Source organism: Oncorhynchus keta, chromosome 2 (genome assembly GCF_023373465.1).
Source record: "Oncorhynchus keta strain PuntledgeMale-10-30-2019 chromosome 2, Oket_V2, whole genome shotgun sequence".
Taxonomy (NCBI): domain Eukaryota; kingdom Metazoa; phylum Chordata; class Actinopteri; order Salmoniformes; family Salmonidae; genus Oncorhynchus; species Oncorhynchus keta.
Window position 1 is genome coordinate 38,975,344 of NC_068422.1, and position 23,027 is coordinate 38,998,370.

The 23,027-nt window shown below is 42.6% G+C and overlaps 1 protein-coding gene across 1 annotated transcript in view; it reads right to left on the reverse strand.

The window, feature by feature from the left end:
- Positions 1 to 246: 246 nt before the first annotated feature.
- LOC118400216 (protocadherin-15-like) overlaps positions 247 to 23,027 on the reverse strand; it is a 239,626-nt gene continuing 216,845 nt past the window's right edge. Inside the window, exons 31-38 of the mRNA XM_035796860.2 lie at positions 22,045 to 22,263; positions 20,957 to 20,965; positions 20,438 to 20,554; positions 7,275 to 7,293; positions 4,700 to 4,738; positions 4,476 to 4,549; positions 2,478 to 2,586; positions 247 to 1,869 (exon numbers count right to left, since the gene is read on the reverse strand). Of these exons, the coding sequence (XP_035652753.2) occupies positions 1,411 to 1,869; positions 2,478 to 2,586; positions 4,476 to 4,549; positions 4,700 to 4,738; positions 7,275 to 7,293; positions 20,438 to 20,554; positions 20,957 to 20,965; positions 22,045 to 22,263 (1,045 nt within the window). The 3' untranslated portion in view covers positions 247 to 1,410. The remainder of the gene's footprint in view (positions 1,870 to 2,477; positions 2,587 to 4,475; positions 4,550 to 4,699; positions 4,739 to 7,274; positions 7,294 to 20,437; positions 20,555 to 20,956; positions 20,966 to 22,044; positions 22,264 to 23,027) is intronic.

Genomic DNA, 23,027 nt, shown 5'->3' on the forward strand with positions numbered 1-23,027 from the left:
AACCTGCAGCTGTTTATCATTCATGCCAGTGCTCCAAAGTATTGCTCATTAAAACTTTACTGTTGACATTAATACATTATTTGGTAGTGTTTTTCCATCTGCATGGTCCTGAAGTATTAAGAAAATATCTCAAACAGAAAGATTTTACATCAAGTTTTAAAGGATTGAAAATATCACATTCTGTAGATACACGTCTGTTTAAAACTGTAACGGTCGTCGTATGAAGGAGAGGACCAAAGCAGCGTGGCAAGTGTTCATCTTGATTTTTAATACAAATAGTGAACACTGAAACAAAAACAATAAAACGACAAATGAACAGTCCTGAACTGTGAAATAAAACACAGAACAGAAAATAAACACCCATGAAACACAAGTGGGAAAAGGCTACCTAAGTATGATTCTCAATCAGAGACAACTAACGACACCTGCCTCTGATTGAGAACCATACCAGGTCAAACGCAAACACAACATAGAAAACGGAACATAGACAACCCACCCAACTCACTCCCTGACCATACTAAAACAAACTACATACTAAAACAAAGACATAATAAAATAACTAAGGTCAGAACGTGACAAAAACAACATAGTTTAAATAATGTTTTTTTTTGTTTTTTGTTGAGGTATTGACAAACATGTATGCATTACTTCTATGTCAAGTAAAGTAAGTGTAAAATCTCTCTCCTTACTCTGAACGATATAAAATGACAAAAATAATTGAATTAACTCTGGTAAGATTATTTTAAAAATATAATTAAAACATAAAATCATCAAAAATAATATTTAATTATTTGCAAATAAAATACCATCTTAGTAAAATACATATAATTTCTTAATTATCATAATTATATGTATCTATATTATCAAGTATCTCGGCTCCAGACATCATTCACATCCAAGTCAAGAAAATACTTGTAAAACATATTATGCAACATCCAGCGTGACAAAGGCCTTCAAGGTCATTTTTAGGGATAATACCAATCAACATTCGTTACTTGTCATAAATGTTTCAAGGCAAGCATTGCTTCACAGCAATTTCACTGATCTGTATAATAGTCATATCAGGGATATGTATTAGACACATGAAACATCAGCATATCAAAACTCCTAAATATCAAATTCATAAGAATAGTGCAATAATACCGTTAGTGCAATCATACTGCTAGTCTTGGACAGTGATTGCTGCTTAAACAGCAGAGACATAGAGTAATATTTTCTTGTCTCAACACATTAAAAACATGGTCAACTTTGTCAACAGAAAGATAAACACTCAGCAGTCCATATGTCATCATTTAGTCATCGGTATGTGCAGGTTGTTCCAAGGCCCCAAAGACACAGCTCCTCCTCCTCTGATAATGTGTGGTTGCTGTGGGACGTCAACGTTTCTTTCGAAACACGACTCCTGCTCATCTACACAACAGTTGCTTCTGCTGATTCTGTCATGTAGTGCCTTGGCAATGTTGGATTTGGACCCAATTCTGTCAAGGCGCATGATGCTGAACCCCAAGGACCCGCTGGAGGACTGAGTTTAATGTCAACGGTGGAGGTAATGCCCGTAAGTGTATCTATTCCATTTCCTGTTACCGGCTCCCCCATGCTGTTTAGATGAAGCTTCTCCTGAGTCTCAGTCAGCATTTCCAGATTTTTAAACTGTTTACCCAGGTGGCCGGGGGAGCCCACCTTGAGATTGTTGGGGTGCACGGGCCTCCTGGTCCGCACAATGGTCCCATTCTGAGAGAGGTAGACGTTCCCATTGATGTTAGCGTGGCGATTGACATTAGACAGGCAGTTCCTCTGGGGTTCAGGAGCGCTGTCCTCTCCCGTGGAGCTTTCCACCACCAGCTTGAGCCGCTTCATCCTCACCCCAGGCTGAGAACAAAAGATGGAGAGCCAAAGATGAGGTTACTGCACAGATAAAACAGTATTTACGTATATTGAAATATATCATGCATACAAACAGGTCATAGATAAAAGTCTGGCAATCAATGTTCAAGTTATCATAAAACTATGAAGGTAACAGGATATGAAACACACAACTCTGTAAACATTATTTTACATTTGAGTCATTTAGCAAACGTTCTTTTCCAGAGCGACTTAAAGGAGCAATTAGGGATAAGTGCCTTGCTCAAGGGCACATCGACTGACTTTTCACTTAGCCAGCTTGGGAGCAGTGGAAGTGCTAGTGACAGTGGCAGTGATAGCATTTTTGCCATAGGAGTGTTGTGTAGTGTTGCTTCCCAGCCTGGTTCTACCATAAAATCATCACTAAGCGCCAGAGGTCCAGGCAGTGATGAGATGGGCAGTTAAGGGGAGTCAGCGTCTGGGTCGGGACGCTCATGTACAGCAGATTTTTTTTATATTCACATCAAAATCTGACGCCAATTCGATGGAAACCTAGACATTGATGTATAGTATTGATAATCAAAATCAAATTGTTGATCATATCAAATTGTTGATATATATAGTAAAATAAGTACCTCAGACCCGTGGAGGCTGTAGTAGTCATCCTCCATAAACAGCTCTCCATGCTCATAGTACATGGGAGAGATAAACTTCCTGTGATTGCCATACGGAGGAAGGTCATACCTGAGAGGAAAAACAAACAGCAAACGGGAAACAGCTTAAGGGCTGTTTCTACCATAATTCCTTTCCAACATTGCAAAATATTTTTTGAGAGGTGACAGTAGCTAACAACTTCTGCTCACACCGCTAGGGATGCGAAACACTCACGACGCCAGGACAGCGGAGTCAATCACCACCTTCCGGAGACACCTGAAACCCCACCTCTTTAAGGAATACCTAGGATAGGATAAGTAATCCTTCTCACCCCCCCCCCCCTTAAAAGATTTAGATGCACTATTGTAAAGTGGATGTTCCACTGGATGTCATAAGGTGAATGCACCAATTTGTAAGTCGCTCTGGATAAGAGCGTCTGCTAAATGACTTAAATGTAAATGTATGTAAATGAAACATTTGAAGCACTAGCGCTAACAATAAAACAATTGCATATGTACTGTGTTACATATGTAGATGTGCATAAAACATGGCTTAAATTGGCATAGTCAACAAGTTGTCAAGTTGTCATGGTTATTTTGGTCTGACTTCTGCTCTACACCCCACATCCCTCTAAATTGTGAGATGACATGCATGAGAGAAGGGGTCAACACGGATCTGCTACATAATTGAATCTGTACAAATACACGATAGAGTGAAGTGATATACATTGCTGCAATATACTATTGAATCTGTGATGTATGTGGGAGTAAATGCTAAACTCTGCCCACAATACTGCTGCGAGCGATCCACAATTAAAAGGCCCATATCATAATCTCCATTAGCCCCACATTGAATCTGTGAATGAGGTGCAATTTGGGGCCGACATCAATCAGCATCATACCAACATCTGCGTAAGACCTGAAATAGCAAGCCAAAACAGAAATGTGGTCCTATCTGTAACCCACTTGTCATGGGTGCCAAAAGCCAGCTGCATTAAACCAGTGATGGTGTGGAAACTGAAGGAAGAAGGTCAATTGGAATCTGCATTAGCAACACCTTCTGAACAGATGAGTTCGCTGGGTCACCGCATACAGCTAATGATCGCTGGATTTAGAGTTTAAGGCAGCTATTAAATTGCTCCATGCTCTTTAAATAGAAACAATATCAAAGGCAGTCTGTGATTATTGGGATAGCAACCTCAGCAGCAGCAGCTTTAATAAGGACCTGCTGTCCCACATAGTCGACCAGTCTTCACAACACAATTACTGTCAGCCTCAACAGAAGGGCTTCGTAATACAAACACACTAAGCATCCTGTGCGGAAACTAGAATTTGTGTGGATGATGAGAGGGTAAGTCACAAACTCGATGAGGCCTACGTGATCATGCAATTAAAATACGTTTAGTAATTGATGAACCACTTCACACAATTCATTACGGTTTGATTCAGGTAGGGGATTAGCTTCACCTCCAACTATCTTAACTCCCCTGAGTGTCTGACCACGAGAGTTCAATGCACAACATTTGGTTAACATCTGTTTGTATTGCTGTAGATTACGTAATTTTCCTCTAGAGTCTAGACCATTTAGGTGATTTGCAGTGTACCACGCAAGCCAAAGTACCCTTCCCTCTCTTCCCTACTGGAGGAGACCATTACCAGGCTCTCATGGGCCATGCTCTGCTCAAGCCTGAGAAATAGATTACATTTGGTGGGAGTGGAAAGGATAAAGACAGGCATGATCTGCATAAATATATTACAATATATTACACTTAACCCATCATTTTGAATTTCCCCACACCCCCTACTCTCCAACCCAAAGGATCACTCAGTGCGTGTGTGTGTGTGTGTGTCGGGGGCTTGTGAAATGTGATTTTGTCTTCATGGCAAAACTTTCAACTTTAAATTAACCAGTGGACATTAATTAAATTCCCTGGATCAGAGCGAGACTGATGAGAGATGGGAAAATCAGCTTGGACTCACCCTTGGTCGTAATTATAGTAGTCATCCCTGTAGTAGTCTTGGCCTGGGTCGATGCCTGACTCCATGGACAGCTCCTGTATTTCAGAAGAAGTACATAGATATCAAATTAGTAGAGAGAAACAAAAGCAAAACCATAGAAACCCAGCACAGCATATTGCAGAACAGCACAGTGTGAGCATTGAATAATTATCCTTATGCATTGAGAGAAGCAGTAAGGTTTCTACCTCAGGTCTCAGCAGGGATGTCCTTAGCAGTTGCTGTTGCTGCCATAGATTAGTTAGAGAGGGAAGGATAAGGAGAAGCAGAATGTTTAATTATAAGTTCATATACATTTTATGATATAGATACAGCAGGAGAAAGGATGAAAGGTGTTTAATATTTTACTGCAGAAGGCTAAATCAGGGTCGCACAGTGTTTCTCAGTAGTCTTAAACAAATATACCTTGAAATAAAAGTATAAACATCACACACATAGTTATAAGCTTAAATAAAGAAGACACATTTTCCTCATTTATAGAGTTGAAATGTGTTCAATTTTGAGTTTGCATCCCAATATTACACTCTATATACTGTATATCACAGAAGAAATACAACAAAACCGTTTGACATACATGATGAAAAAAACGGGATTAAAAATACATATATATATATTTATTTTTGTATGATATTATGAAACATATTAACAACATTCCACCCATGAGGCCACTAGGTAAATTGACTACAGAAAAAGGCTGTGGCCATAGAGAGAGGAAAGTGGATTTGGAGGAGATAACAAACAAAGGATAAACACAGAATGAGGTGGAGATGAGGTAATGAAGGAGAATACAAAGAAAAGGAAAGATTGAGGCGATGAACAGAGTAGACAGTCAAAATGAAAATAGACAAAAGGTGTTGTTGAAAAAAAGATGATAGAAATGGTGAGATAATGGATACTGTGTATATTAGAAGAAGCCAGAAGAGAATGAGAGATAGATGACTGATAAGCACACACAACTTTAGAGCGGATATCAAATATAGAACAATTTAAAGAGTATGCATGACACTTCTGATGCTAAAGTTCATGGGTTATTTACAGGGTAGGATTTTGATGACTCAGGGTACCAAAGTCAGTTGACATTGAGTCAGTTGATCTTTGGTAAAGCTCCTAGTAATGCTTCCCTGCACCAGTATAGAAAACAATGCTAATCTGACACCTAACAGTACAGAGATGTCGTGATGTGACTATCATTAATGTGATGACGGCTATTTTATCAATTAACTATGTTTAATTATTACGTGATTAAATGAATAATGTAACAATTAACTCATTAGTAACTTGGGGCACCATGTAAAAAGTTTGTTTAATGAGTTACTGTTTTCCTTAATTAACTCAAGAATTTGTCATAATATATCATTACCATACCAGTCATCTATTAAATATTATTACCTCATATCACTCTCATTCTGAACGTTTGTTGGATATCTACACGAACCCTAGTCTAAATGATTCAGCGATACACAAATTAGCTTAATTATTTATTTACTAACTGACTAAATAATCACACAGAAATACATAAACACAAACACACGGTATACGTTGAATTGATTACTAACATAATGCAATGAAAGTCTCTAGTGGACCAACCCGACATGACGGCTTGTTACACAATGGAAGGGGATGGGTAAAATAAAGAGAGTGGGAGAGACAAAGAGAGTGGACTGGTACATACATGTGGAAGCCATGCTCATGAAAAATGAATACTTTCCACATGAACGACCACTCCTTTGAAAAGAAATACCAGACATATATAATTACGTTTGCATGATTTTGTCATCTCTCTGTTGAAACCACTCATCCGTCTATGGCGAGTAGTTCGATGTAAGTCTCTGGTTGTCCACCAAAGGTCACAATGTCCTCAGTTGTAGTAGGCTTTTCTTCTCTGATGTATCCAGACTAACAAACACTCAGAGGTGTACACGCGGTGGTCTTGGTCGAGTTTATTAGACTAAAGTACAGCTGCAGACTGAATGTACCGATGTAGTCAATCTTCTTAACTCGAGCGTTTGAGTCTTACTATTTTCTGGTCTGGTAGTTTTACACCATTTCAATGTGTAGCCACTGCGCCAAGCTTTTTGGTCTTGTAGTTTTTAACCTTTTCAACATGTAGCTACTTCGCCACACTTTCTGGTCTTGTAGTTATTATCATCACTCCACACTTTCATATTTAATTATATACATTTTACAACATTGAGAAGTAAATCTGATATCTACATTGTGAAAGCTCTTCAAGATACAATTATCTTGTTATACCATCCGTAATGACATCACAAAATGCTAAATGCTTATTGTTTCGATCCCCTCCACCCATTTCCCACATTCTTTATGTTAGGAATATTGTTTCATTATCCGCTTTTGGATGTTGGAGTTTTGGAGGCATATTCTCTCTCTACACACATCAGATTCCTTTGTTCAATAATGCAGGTCCAGAGAGAGCATTTAAGACTGGTCGTTAAAGTCATGACTGCCCCCCCCCCTTACTCTCTGGTGGGAGAAAGGGGCCTCTCTTTGATGCTCATCCAGGAGGGAAAGCGATGTTATGGCACCAACAGTTTTCAAACCAAATGAAAACTGTGATGCTAATGTTAAAATAATCTGCCAACTATCTCTCATCCCGTCTAAATCTCATTCAGTATTTTCCATCAAGTGAGAGGTAGATAATAATGATGAAGAATAAAGCTGCCTCAAGTTCCCTTGAGCATGAAAAGAAATGGGCTTGGTACACAATACAAAACATAAAAATACACAATAAAAAATGCCTACCTGTATGCCGTATCCTCGCCTGTAGGCCATGAAAAAAAGAGGAAAGAATTCATATAAAACATATATTCTGCTGAAATGTTAAGGGATTTCAACATTAATTACTTTTTTGTAACTTTTTTTAATAATAATAATAATAATATATGCCATTTAGCGGACGCTTTTATCCAAAGCGACTTACAGTCATGTGTGCATACAGTCTACGTATGGGTGGTCCCGGGAATTGAACCCACTACCCTGGCGTTACAAGCGCCATGCTCTACCAACTGAGCTACAGAAGGTCATTTGAGCCATTGGACTTGTTAATGTGTGGAGGTTAAATATTTTTTGGAATATTTTTGCGTTCCATGCGCCACCTTCCAGCTGAACGGGGGGTGTTCCCAAATTGGAACCCTAGTCCCCTTCTGGTTAAAACAGTATTAATAATCTCCCACCATAATAATAGAGTCTGATGTTGCTTGTAGGTTTGATAAATTTGTATATATATTTTCAACGAAGTGTGGATCATCATTATTTGGACAGTATAGTTTAATAATCGAATTCAACAACCCGGTCAGGTAGTATCACATTTTCATTTAATTTCATTACAGTACAACGGTTTGATTTGTTTGATCGTAGCTAGCTACATAGCTAGTTACATAGCCGTCTTTGTTTCAAAGATAATTGTGTAGTCTAGAGCGATTTCCTAGGTTAGCTAGCCAGCTATTGTCGTTCTTTTAACGCAACGTAACGTAAACAACACTGCTAGCTAGCCAGCTGGCCCCCGAATAGTAGCACTGTAGAAACTATTACACTCAACGGAACGACTTGATTAGTGTAGTGTCAACAACGCAGCTACTGCCAGCTAGCCTACTTCAGCAGTACTGTATCATTTTAATCATTTTAGTCAATAAGATTCTTGCTATGTAAGCTTAACTTTCTGAACATTCGAGACGTGTAGTCCACTTGTCATTCAATCTCCTTGCATTAGCGTAGCCTTTTCTGTAGCCTGTCAACTATGTGTCTGTCTATCCCTGTTCTCTCCTCTCTGCACAGATCATACAAACGCTCCACACCGCGTGGCCGCGCCACCCTAATCTGGTGGTCCCAGCGCGTACGACCCACGTGGAGTTCCAGGTCTCCGGTAGCCTCTGGAACTGCCGATCTGCGGCCAACAAGGCAGAGTTGATCTCAGCCTATGCCTCCCTCCAGTCCCTCGACTTCTTGGCACTGACGGAAACATGGATCACCACAGATAACACTGCTACTCCTACTGCTCTCTCCTCGTCCGCCCACGTGTTCTCGCACACCCCGAGAGCTTCTGGTCAGCGGGGTGGTGGCATCGGGATCCTCATCTCTCCCAAGTGGTCTTTCTCTCTTTCTCCCTTACCCATCTGTCTATCGCCTCCTTTGAATTCCATGCTGTCACAGTTACCAGCCCTTTCAAGCTTAACATCCTTATCATTTATCGCCCTCCAGGTTCCCTTGGAGAGTTCATCAATGAGCTTGATGCCTTGATAAGCTCCTTTCCTGAGGACGGCTCACCTCTCACAGTTCTGGGCGACTTTAACCTCCCCACGTCTACCTTTGACTCATTCCTCTCTGCCTCCTTCTTTCCACTCCTCTCCTCTTTCGACCTCACCCTCTCACCTTCCCCCCCTACTCACAAGGCAGGCAATACGCTTGACCTCATCTTTACTAGATGCTGCTCTTCTACTAACCTCATTGCAACTCCCCTCCAAGTCTCCGACCACTACCTTGTATCCTTTTCCCTCTCGCTCTCATCCAACACTTCCCACACTGCCCCTACTCGGATGGTATCGCGCCGTCCCAACCTTCGCTCTCTCTCCCCCGCTACTCTCTCCTCTTCCATCCTATCATCTCTTCCCTCTGCTCAAACTTTCTCCAACCTATCTCCTGATTCTGCCTCCTCAACCCTCCTCTCCTCCCTTTCTGCATCCTTTGACTCTCTATGTCCCCTATCCTCCAGGCCGGCTCGGTCCTCCCCTCCCGCTCCGTGGCTCGACGACTCATTGAGAGCTCACAGAACAGGGCTCCGGGCAGCCGAGCGGAAATGGAGGAAAACTCGCCTCCCTGCGGACCTGGCATCCTTTCACTCCCTCCTCTCTACATTTTCCTCCTCTGTCTCTGCTGCTAAAGCCACTTTCTACCATTCTAAATTCCAAGCATCTGCCTCTAACCCTAGGAAGCTCTTTGCCACCTTCTCCTCCCTTCTGAATCCCCCCCCTCCTCCCTCTCTGCAGATGACTTCGTCAACCATTTTGAAAAGAAGGTCGACGACATCCGATCCTCGTTTGCTAAGTCAAACGACACCGCTGGTTCTGCTCACACTGCCCTACCCTATGCTCTGACCTCTTTCTCCCCTCTCTCTCCAGATGAAATCTCGCGTCTTGTGACGGCCGGCCGCCCAACAACCTGCCCGCTTGACCCTATCCCCTCCTCTCTTCTCCAGACCATTTCCGGAGACCTTCTCCCTTACCTCACCTCGCTCATCAACTCATCCCTGACCGCTGGCTACGTCCCTCCCGTCTTCAAGAGAGCGAGAGTTGCACCCCTTCTGAAAAAACCTACACTCGATCCCTCCGATGTCAACAACTACAGACCAGTATCCCTTCTCTCTTTTCTCTCCAAAACTCTTGAGCGTGCCGTCCTTGGCCAGCTCTACCGCTATCTCTCTCAGAATGACCTTCTTGATCCAAATCAGTCAGGTTTCAAGACTAGTCATTCAACTGAGACTGCTCTTCTCTGTATCACGGAGGCGCTCCGCACTGCTAAAGCTAACTCTCTCTCCTCTGCTCTCATCCTTCTAGACCTATCGGCTGCCTTCGATACTGTGAACCATCAGATCCTCCTCTCCACCCTCTCCGAGTTGGGCATCTCCGGCGCAGCCCACGCTTGGATTGCGTCCTACCTGACAGGTCGCTCCTACCAGGTAGCGTGGCGAGAATCTGTCTCCTCACCACGCGCTCTCACCACTGGTGTCCCCAGGGCTCTGTTCTAGGCCCTCTCTTATTCTCGCTATACACCAAGTCACTTGGCTCTGTCATAACCTCACATGGTCTCTCCTATCATTGCTATGCAGACGACACACAATTAATCTTCTCCTTTCCCCCTTCTGATGACCAGGTGGCGAATCGCATCTCTGCATGTCTGGCAGACATATCAGTGTGGATGACGGATCACCACCTCAAGCTGAACCTCAGCAAGACGGAGCTCCTCTTCCTCCCGGGGAAGTATTGCCCGTTCCATGATCTCGCCATCACGGTTGACAACTCCATTGTGTCCTCCTCCCAGAGCGCTAAGAACCTTGGCGTGATCCTGGACAACACCCTGTCGTTCTCAACTAACATCAAGGCGGTGTCCCGTTCCTGTAGGTTCATGCTCTACAACATCCGCAGAGTACGACCCTGCCTCACACAGGAAGCGGCACAGGTCCTAATCCAGGCACTTGTCCTCTCCCGTCTTGATTACTGCAACTCACTGTTGGCTGGGCTCCCTGCCTGTGCCATTAAACCCCTACAACTCATCCAGAACGCCGCAGCCCGTCTGGTGTTCAACCTTCCCAAGTTCTCTCACGTCACCCCGCTCCTCCGCTCTCTCCACTGGCTTCCAGTTGAAGCTCGCATCCGCTACAAGACCATGGTGCTTGCCTACGGAGCTGTGAGGGGAACGGCACCTCAGTACCTCCAGGCTCTGATCAGGCCCTACACCCAAACAAGGGCACTGCGTTCATCCACTTCTGGCCTGCTCACCTCCCTACCACTGAGGAAGTACAGTTCCCGCTCAGCCCAGTCAAAACTGTTCGCTGCTCTGGCCCCCAATGGTGGAACAAACTCCCTCACGACGCCAGGACAGCGGAGTCAATCACCACCTTCCGGAGACACCTGAAACCCCACCTCTTCAAGGAATACCTAGGATAGGGTAAGTAATCCTTCTCACCCCCTAAAAGATTTAGATGCACTATTGTAAGTGGCTGTTCCACTGGATGTCATAAGGTGTATGCACCAATTTGTAAGTCGCTCTGGATAAGAGCGTCTGCTAAATGACTTAAATGTAAATGTAATGTAAATGTAATAAACCATGTATGTTTATGGTCCAATAACATGTTTAAAATCCTCCATCTACCTTGAGGATCTGTTTGAACAATTTACACATTTGGATCAAAATTACTGTTAATTAATATCATCACCCCTTTTAAATTTCTTTGCCGATGGGAGAAATATATTTTGCCCCTCCTCCCAGTCCTTTTTCCACAAAACTTCATCTGAAACTGTTGAACGAGTTTCCTGTAAACAATAGACATTATATTCCTTCTCTTTTGCCAGGTAAATACTGATCATCTTTTGTTATTATCTGCTAAGCCATTACAATTATAACTGGCTATACTTATTTCATCACTTACCATAATGAGACACAAGTTTCAATTCTATTTATCATAATGTATGTTTTAAAACGTACCATTAAAAAGTAGCATGATGATTGAATGTCTATTTTGCTGTACACATGACATTTGCATTGCTACTAAGTAATCCTCCAATTGGTCCCCACTATTCCACCCGCTAAAACCCCTCCTCATGCCGAGTTGGGTTGTCATCCCAATGAATGGCAGACCCCCCGAACCCCCGGATTCCATGGCCCCGGAGAGACCCATCCTTTGAAAAGAGCACACACTGCCACCCACAGAACAGAGGTAGATCAACCACCAAAAGCATTTCCATCACCCTCACCTCAATTTGTCTTATAAAAAGATATTACAAAAAAATATATATATTTAAAAAGTCCTGTTAAGCTAAATTTACATAATTCAATATTAATATTTGAAGTAATATAAGAAGTTTATGCAAAGGATTGTTACATCTTATCAGTATTGCCATTACAAAAATTATATTTTGGCAAGCAATTATTATTTTAGTGAACAATTATTGTGATTCATCCTATATTGTCCTAAACATCTTTAACTTCCTCGCAACACACACACACACACACACACACACACACACACACACACACACACACACACACACACACACACACACACACACACACACACACACACACACACACACACACACACACACACACACACACACACACACAAGAAAGGCCTTGATTTATAAATGGATATACAGTTGCAGCTATATGAGAAGGCCTGCAAAACAGAGCAAAAATTGGAATTTCTTTTGAGAATATATTAACCATTGTCATATCCTAGGTGATGGAGATCAGCTATACCCCATTACCCTAAAACACCTACACGTGGTCCCCCGTTGTGACCACATTCCCAAGCATTTCTGTGCAGTCAGACCTTTGATGATTTTGTGCCACTAGGGCCACATGCCCCCTCTCTGAACGTCCGAGTGTGACCCCCTCTCCATGGGTTACTGCAGCTACTGTTGCCAGCACTGCTCCTTCCTGGGTGGGGGCACCACACCAGAATCCCCACTGGCTAGGTACAAGGTCGTCAATTTCTTTGTATATTACGCTCTCCCATCAGGTGGCTCTGGCTTTGTAGGACCAACCCTGCCAGGCAGGCTCAGAATCTGGAGGTGGGCGGTGACCGCATTTTGGCTGCATATATATATATATATATTTTTATTTTTTTTATTTTTTTTATTTTTTTTATTTTTATTGTTCCACAATGATAGGACAATAAATACATAAATTAGATGTATAATATATTTTAAAATGCAGTTCCACTATGATAGGACAATAAATAAATAAATTAGATGAGTATAATTCATTATACAATGTATGTCCCACATCTGCACAAAACTGAAAGCTCTCTCACAACCGCTGGTCACAGACATACTGTACGTTGGTTCTGGGATATGCAACCATTTCCTTTCTCACTCACTTAACGTCACACTTTCCCAAACAACAAAAACACACACCACACCTTCCATCACAGACAATGTGCCTCTGTCTGCTGTGTTTTTATGTCCACCATGTTGAATTACTTACTTAGCAATTTCCTGAATCAAGCCATATGTTGCATTTTTTATTAAAAAAATTATGCACACAGAAACATTGTTGTTATCTATTTATGTTCTTTCTTCCATTATAGAAATGACAGCTTGGCAGATCAAATGAAAAGTTGAATACATAATGAGGTGGGGGAGAAAGAAACAGGAAATAACAAAATACTCTACACTTAACAATAACCTGCTACTACTTTTTCGTCAGGAAGCCGTAAACTTAAGTCGACATATCTAAGCAATTTCCTTCCCAATAGGAATTGGATAAATATTTTTATGGCACACAATTGTCTCTTGAATGCATTTGTTAGTACAATGTGTGTGAAAAAATGTAATTGTTATTGCATTAAGTTCAAACATCCTTTGACTATGGTTAGCTTTGTGGGTGTCACACCATATAACTTAAATCAGAATCATTTAGGCCAGGATTCAATCAGATCAGAGGTAACTTGTATTAGCCAACAAACGTATAGATTGTTATCATTTTGTTTGGGCTAACTGCGCTAGAGCTGTCACATCCCCAAGCGGCCCCTGGTGTTACCTATCGCGGACATTGCCATTGGATGCTCCAAGTCTCATTTCATACAGTATATCACATCAATTAGGCTGATATAAATCCCAATTATTTTGTTGAATGATTTTGCATGTGTGTCATTATTTCTATATAGCCTACACTTTCTTGTTCTGAACTTCTAAAGTGGGTAGGATATAAGGACGGGTGTGGTTTTGTGACAATGACTACAAGAGCAGCCGTTCACCAATTTGACAGCTCCAACACAGTTACACATCTGACACTGCCTAACCAAAAGTAATGGAAAGCTATGTGTTTGTCGGCTATCAGAGGTTACTTGAATCCTGGCCTTATTTTCAAGAATTTTTGTTTCTGGTTTGGAAAGCAGTATTGCACCCTTTTTTCAAAGGCATTCTTCATGCTTTACTCAATTGCGCCTCACACTATCCAATAGTAAATAAAGCAAAACAGATTTTCCCTAGAAAAAAAACTAACTCTTTTTCCCAGACATAGTGTAAATAAAGTCAATGAAAACATGGTTTAATGGAGCACCCCGGGACCTCACGGTCCAGTGGTATAGTACTTACTGTAGTGTGTCTTTGGGTCTGAGTAATGAGGACTCTCACTGGGAGGTCTATCATCATCGCTCTCCCAGTGAACTTCCTCTGGAAAGCAGTCATCTGTTATTATGGGGCAGGGACCAGGGACCGATCATAGCCTGTACGACCACACCTCCCAGTATGGGACTGGCTAGGTGGGAGTAGGGTTGATGAATGGCCTGCTGGGCTGGTGCAGTCTTTAGTAAGCACCAAGACAAGTGGCCCTTTGTATAGATACTGAAGGCAGTGAGCAGTAGGGGGAAGAGCGGGACGCACAATCAGAAGAGTTGTCAACTCCATATAACTAATGAACACTTGAATACTAATGCATCCCGGATGAAACCAAGAGAAGGGAGTCTCTTCCTATCTTAGATGCTATCAATTCACTGGGAGGTAATGGTTTGTGATGACACAATAATTGCCATCAAAGGAACAAAAAAATAGAATCACATCTGTTAGAAATTACAGCTGTATGGGCTGATGGAAAAAAGCACACCTGAACCAGAAAATAGTATGTGAGCTGTGGGCCTTTTTGATAGAAGAGATTACCCCATGTGGTGAACACAGAATACACAATTCTCCAGACTTTGGTCTGTTCTGGAACACCAGGGGAAAGGCTGATGAATCAAATATAACTGTTATTGAGAAGGGATGAGGGAGGGTTAGAGGTGAAACAAACAGATGGGGAGAGGGAGAGCAGATAGAGGAAGAAAAGAGCTACAGGAGCCTTGAAAAGAAGATTGATGTCGATGGTAGTGTGTCAGAGGGATAGATGAAAGGAATAACAAAAACGGGGTCAGGTAGAGAAATAAAGAGAGAAAGAGCAAGAAAGGGAGAAGGAAAAGAAAGTGAAAGAGAGACAGAGATCTAGAGGACAAGAAAGAAAGAGTAAGAAAGAATAAAGAGAGGGTTTGTGTGGGTGAGGGAGATAAGAGTAGAGGCTGACAGCTCTGAGGACAGCAGAGTTTTAATTGGTTGACTAATAAGCCCCTTCCAGAGAGCCATAATGCAGCTACTAGTTTAGCGTGTTGTGAGGATCTGTACAGACATTTTATTTTTATTTCACCTTTATTTCACCAGATAGGCCAGTTGAGAACAAGTTCTCATTTACAACTGTTACCTGACCAAGATAAAGCAAAGCAGTGTGACAAAAACAACAACATAGAGTTACACATAAACAAACGTACAGTCAATAACACAATTGAAAAATCTGTGTACAGTGTGTGCAAATGTATAAGAGCAGGGAGGTAAGGCAATAAATAGGCCATAGAGGCAAAATAAATACAATTTAGCATTAACACTGGAGTGATAGATGTGCAGATGATGATGTGCAAGTAGAGATACTGGGGTGCAAGAGCAAAAGGATAAGTAAGAATATGGGGATGAGGTAGTTAGGTGTGCTATTTACAGATTGGCTGTATACAGGTACAGTGATCAGTAAGCTGCTCTGACAGCTGATGCTTGAAGTTAGAGAGGGAGATATAAGACTCCAACTTCAGTGATTTTTGCAATTCGTTCCAGTCATTGGTAGCAGAGAACTGGAAGGAAAGGCGGCCAAAGGAAGTGTTGGCTTTGAGGATGACCATTGAAATATACCTGCTGGAGAGCGTGCAATGGGTGGGTGTTGCTATGGTGACCAGTGAGCTGAGATAAGGCGGCGCTTTAAAAAGTATAGACTAGAATAGACAGATGACCTGGAGCCAGTGGGTTTGGCGGTGAATATGTAGTGAGGGACAGCCCCGAGAGCATACAGGTCGTGTAGGTGGGTAGTGTATGGGGCATTCGTGACAAAACGGATGGCGCTCTGATAGACTACATCCATTTTGCTGAGTAGAGTGTTGGAGGCTATTTTGTAAATTACATCACCGAAGTCAAGGATCGGTAGGATGGATAGTCAGTTTTACGAGGGTATGTTTGGCAGCATGAGTGAAGGAGGCTTTGTTGCGAAATAGGAAGCCGATTCTAGATTTCATTTTGGATTGGAGTTGCTTAATGTGAGTCTGGAAGGAGAGTTTACAGTCTAACCAGACACCTAGGTATTTGTAGTTGTCCAAATATTCTAAGTCAGAATCGTCCAGAGTAGTGATGCTAGTCGGGCGGGAGGGTGCGGGCATCAATCGGTTGAAGAGCATGCAATTAGTTTTACTAGCATTTAAAAGCAGTTGGAGGCCACGGAACGAGTGTTGTATGATGTTGAATCTCGTTTGGAGGTTTGTTAGCACAGTATCCAAAGAAGGGCCAGATGTATACAGACATGTCCCCTAGGAGTTAACTTTCTCCATCCACAACATCATCATCAGCCTACTGATACACCCACAGCTTCAACTACCACTTCCCAATGGCAAACATCTAGAGAAATATCTGAACTCTTGTGTCACACTCTATTCCATCCCCTCGTCAGAGCACTTTAGAAAGTTTGTACAATTCAATGTTGTTCTGGAAATGTTCAATTTTCCTGCACTCTTAAACAAATAAAATGTCCTTGCATGATTTTGAAATAAGTAAATTGGACTGCATTTTTCTCATGAAACTCTTTTCTTCAGGATGTATTATATAGATGGTGTGGCTATTCTGATCGAATGCACTGTCCTCTGTGAATAACAAGAGCTCTCCACTCACCAGGGTACTCATGGGAAATTAAAAACCATTAGGCTCACAATGTGAAGGTTCTGAATGGATACAATCAAGGGAGAGTGGGTTTAGAAGAAGTTTGTTTGTTTGTATGAATGAGTCATAAAGGCTCTAAAGTTATCCATCCACATACTCACATAGACCTGTGAGTTCCCTTCCTTCTCCCATCTCTTCGCCCAACCTCTTCACCTATCTCTATTTCTAATCTGTCTGTCAAAAATGCATAGAACATAATAGACCACTCTTGTTAAAAATAAAGATTGTATGGGAGTACAACATAAAAGGAGTTCTTTTTATGCAGGTCCATTTCAACATATTGCTGAAGCCTTGAGAACTTAATGGAATATTTCTAGCAGAACAGGGGGTAGGTAGAGGATGGTTGGATGGTTGGTGACAGAAGGAAAACAAGGTGTTATACATTTGGGAAGATGAAAGTGTTTTATCACACAATATTTCAATATTTTCCTCAGTTTAAACCTCTTCAGGATTGGCCCCTTTTTCTGAAAACCTATGGGATATTTCTGCTTACTTAGATCCCACTTGCTGTTAGTTGTGATGACATGATTATTATAAAATAAACTATTTTGTTGATGATAACACTTACAAAAACATCAGACAGAGAATATCAGAAAGTGGTGGATTGGGATGGAAAGCAATTGCTTAGTTCCTGAATCACAGCCTATGCGTTGGACTGGTTTGACTGGCTCGGCTCCTGGACCTCTGAGGTCACATTGTTAGTGCTTTGTTTGCTTGTTTCCAGCTCAGAGGAGTTAGTGTTTTTGGTTGAGTTTGGTAGGACCACAGATTCTGTGCTCGTCAGGTTTGGCTGGTTTGGTTCCTCACAGGACCCAGATCTGCTTTGTGTCCGAGTTCCTTCTGTTTCCTTCTGGTTCCGAGGGGCCCGGGAGGAGACAGGGCAGAGTGAGGAAAAGGGTGGCAGCGAGGTTGAACATGGCCACCCAAAAGAGGGAGAAAAATGGGACGGAAGTGGTGGGGGCAGTGGTGGAGGGGCACAATTCCAGACAACAGGAGAGAGAGGGAAAGAGGGAGGGTGAGAATGATCAGAATGATGAGGATTGGAGGGTGCAGGGGGAGGAGATGAGGAAGGAGATGGAGGAGGAGAAGGAGATGAGGGAGAAGGAGGAGGAGGAGGAGAAGGAGGGGGAGGACCAGAATGAGGCGATTGAGAAGAGGAATGAGGTGGAGGGGGAGGTGACAGATTCTCAGGCGGGTCAGGGATGATCCCCACCGTTATCTCACAGGGCTCAGCAGTTATGTAGCTGGAGATGCTGCAGCTGAACTGCAGCGGAACTTCCTGAGGACAGGCTGGGTGGGCTTCTGGGCCTGTGGCGGGGAGCTTTCCAACTTGGGTGATGATAATATGGGGGGCACATCCTTCCCTATTGACTGGGGGCTGTAGGGGCGGATCATGATGGAGAACAGGGTCTCCGCACTCAGCTCCAGCATGTCAATGCTGTCCTGGTTCCGCAGTAGTGGAAGGAAAGTCAAGGAGTCCCTGTAGTCACGCCCTCCCCTGGGGCGTTTCTCCTGCATGTCCCGACCGACAGTTTGCTCTCCTCTGTGGTGTGGCTTCTCTGGACGTCATAACCCTCCAAGCCATCCTGGCCGTTCATCCCAACCTGGAGCAGCTGCAGCTCCCACTGGACCAGGTCCAGCAGAGCCTGTATCTTCAGCAACCCCTCTGACCCTCCATATAGACGGGTCGGTATGATATAGGCTTTCCCAGACCCTCCAGAGGGGGAGTGGGAGAAAGAGCCCTCTCTCCCCGTCCCATAGGGACTGCTGATGTTCCCATCTTTTTCATTGTAGAGAGTGGATTGGTAGTGGTCAGGGGGTGGTGGTCTGACAGAAACGTGACGTTGCTCTTTGACTTGGGTAGGTTGTTGTGCAGTGACCCGTTGTTATGGGTTTAGCAGCTGCTCTGGCGGTTGGCTTCCTCAATCTTATACTTTTTAGCGCTCTCCCATTAGGAATGAAGATGGAGGTTGGAGAAAAGAAAGAGTTGAAACACAGGTGAAGGAAGGATGAAGGGTGAGAAAGCAGACGAGAAGGGGTGAGGATGGTGCTACAGACTGTTATTCCAGAAGTCTTCATAATATTATTATGATTATAGTGAGAAACAATATATTTGGACAGGAGATAAAGTATCCACTCGTTTTGAGTGGATACTTTATCTCCTGTCCAAATATATTGTTTCTCACTTGGTACATCAGCTAAGGAGTATTGGTGTCTCTAAGGGGTCTTTGGCCTGGTTTGCTAAATACCTCTCTCAAAGAGTACAGTGTATAAAGTCAGAACATCTTTCTGCCTCAGCCACTGCCTGTCAACAAGGGAGTACTCCAAAGCTCGATCCTAGGCCCCACACTCTTCTCAATTTACATCAACAACATAACTCAGGCAGTAGGAAGCTCTCTCATCCATTTATATGCAGATGACACAGTTGTATACTCAGCTGACCCCTCCCTGGATTTTGTGATAAATGCTCTACAACAAAGCTTTCTCTTCCCTTAACCCTGTTCTGAACACCTCTAAAACAAAGGTAATCTGGTTTAGTAAGAAGAATACCCCTCTCCCCACAGGTGTGGTTACTATCTCTTAGGGTTTAGAGCTTGAGGTAGTCAGCACATACAAGTACTTGGGAGTATGGCTAGACGGTTCACTGTCCTTCTCTCAGCACATATCAAAGGTACAGGCTAAAGTTAAATCTAGACTTGGTTTCCTCTATTGTAATCACTCCTCTTTCACCCCAGCTGCCAAACTAACCCTGATTCAGATGACCATCCTACCCATGCTAGATTACGGAGACATAATTTGTAGATCGGCAGGTAAGGGTGCTCTCGAGCGGCTAGATGTTCTTTACCATTCGGCCATCAGATTTGCCACCAATGCTCCTTATAGGATACATCACTGCACTCTATACTCCTCTGTAAACTGGTCTTAGGCCTCACTCCGCCCTATCTGAGATATCTACTGCAGCCCTCATCCTCCACATACAACACCCTTTCTGCCAGTCGCATTCCAATGCAAATGATCTAACGCTGTATAGTACTTTAATAACATATCTCAGATACAGCTACAATAAAATATGAAGTACAATTATTCAAGAACAGGTGTAGGAGAGCTGTGTCTAAGCTCAAACACTCTTGTTTTGCTATTTGATCCTACATATGGACTAGGCAAAAGCATTGGGGGCAGTCCTTAAAATGTCTAAAGCTCAACATGACATGCTCTAAAGACATGACTGTTGTTAGTCCAATGTTGGTGGACAAAGGCCTTTTTAGTCAAGAAATAGTTGTTCTGTTTGAAAAATAGGCAATGTCCTAAGATACGCAAACTATATCGTATGCACAAATAGGCATTACTCATCGGTATATGGTACCTGAAACCGGAAATGAGGAGGTTAGGAGGAAGCGTTCAAAGGTGACTTACATGCTGCTGTCCCCCAGTTCCTCGTAGAAATTGGCTGTCGAGGCACGTGGAGCAGCAGACTTTCCCGCTGGTGGAGCCTGCTGAATCCTGGCAGTTTTGGCACATTCCGCCTGTCTCCTGAAGTTCAAGTTCAAGTTTAATCAGTTTGAGTCCATCCACTGCCCTTTGTTTCTATAACATTTCATCACTTGTTCCCCATGAAGGCTACATATCTTTGGTGACTGAAGTGATTGAAGATTAGCACAGTATGTGGCTAATTTTAAAACTGACTGAGACAAACATTGATAAAACTTGATTTAAAAAAAAAGGCAAGTCATTGTCTTTCCCAATTACTGGGGATTTAAACCCATTTGAAGGGGATGACTTGAACTTGAATGTTTGCACTTTTCTCTTAATTGTAATACTGTTATTCTGACTCCTTGGTCAATCTTTAAAGGACTATTTAGTAATGAGGACCATGTAGCGTGCACGCTCAACAGCATAAAAGAGATCACTCATATCACATGGACTGTTACTTACTCTTTGAATCTGGTGGGTGGTTTACCAGACAGTGCGGGATACAAGGGGAGCAGAGGGAAAAAAACAAACACAACAGACCCTCAATTATACAATTAGTTCATTCCTATTTTGTTAATACAACACAATGTGAAACATCAATTAAATTGGGAATTGTGAGACGCCTCAATGCTCCTGCAACTCCATAAAATGTTAATGTTTGGTGGTTGTTAAGGTTCCTTTTGAGAAACACATCGCTTTAGGTGAAACAATGTGCATTATTCATGAGATTCCTATGAAGTTATTCACATAATAGACATAAAAAACCCTATCAAAGAGCTCAGCTTATTTCACAAATGCATATAATAATAAGAGTCCTTGGTAACAAATTCTGCTCTATTTCTTAGCTCACAATATTATGCAATGCATCAGGCTCTCCAAGCTACAGTATGTCTGCAGGAACTCAAGAAGCTTTTTCATTTTTCTTTTGTTATCAGCATGATTTATTCACACCAAAATGCAATTACCCCAGAGGAGTGAAATGACAATGCTTGCATCAGAATATTCTCCCACACATAATGTTGCACAAACTAGAACATCATATCTATTTCTGCAATGTGAGTGTGTGTATGTGTTTGTTCAGCTCAGGGTAACCACTCTGACCCATCTGCTAAGTATAAACATTACCCAGACATAAGTGTTTATGTAACACACCCAGTGGATTCACACAGCACATAGAACAACATAGAGGTGTGGCTGTGTGTGTGTATCTGTATGTGTGTGATGGTGGTTGTGATGGGGTAGTGGAGGAGTGAAGACACACTGTGACGGTCACAATTGGCCGTGGAAGTTTGCCACAAACTATTGTAAATTAATCTGCTTTCAAAGTGTGTGAACAGGAACATTAGATCGAGACATTATATTGATGTTGTATGCTTTTAGCATCACTAATTAGTTAGAGAGAGAGACAGGGAGAGCTGTGCTCGGCTGAATAACTGGCACCATGCACATTTCCTTAGTCTCGCCAAACTACAGTGCTATCTTTGAAAGGCAACCATTACCATACACACACATGGTGCGTGTAGCTACGACAGCAGCGGTTGTTCACTCACTGTTTGTAGGTAACCATGACGATGACGATGGCAGGGATGCAGCAGAGGATGATGATGATGGCGAGGGCAAGCAGCGCCCCCTCTGTGTAGCCCACGGCCTGGGCAGGCTTTTTCACTCTGGCCATGATGTCGGGAGTGCGGATCTCCAAGATGTGTCCTCTCTGACCCAGGTAGGGCTGGAACTCCTTGTTGATGTCCTCCAGCTTCTCGTCCAGAGACCTGTCGGATGAAACACAGCCAGTCAGTCACACAACACTGTAAAACCATGAAACTTGTGACACGTTTATTTCCTAAATGTCAGTGTTTAAAACGTAAGCATTAGGCATTTAGATTTTCCAATAAGTGTTCTCATCTTAGACACAGGCGTTTAGAATGCAAGATTAAACATGATAGTCAACATGATACCCAAATCAAACTGCCTGTAGCTCAGGACCTTAAGCAAGCATATGCACATTATTGATACCATTTGAAAGGAAACACTTTGAAGTTTGTGGAAATGTGAAAGGAATGTAGGAGAATATAACACATTAGAACTGGTAAAAGATAATACAAAGAAAAAATGTGCTTTTTTTTGTACAACATTCCTTCCGTGGCCTCCAACTGCTCTTAAACACTTAAACTAAATGCATGCTCTTCAACCGATTGCTGCCCGCACCCGCCCGCCCGACTACATCACTACTCTGGACGGCTCTGACTTAGAATATGTGGACAACTACAAATACCTAGGTGTCTAGCTAGACTGTAAACTCTCCTTCCAGACTCACATTAAGCATCTCCAATCCAAAATTAAATCTAGAATTGGCTTCACGCTGCCAAACATACCCTCGTAAAACTGACTATCTTACCGATCCTTGACTTCGGCGATGTCATTTACAAAAAATCCTCCCAAACTCTACTCAGCAAACTGGATGCAGTCTATAACAGTGCCATCCGTTTTGTCACCAAAGCCCCATATTCCGATCCCATAGAGGACTGTTAAATAG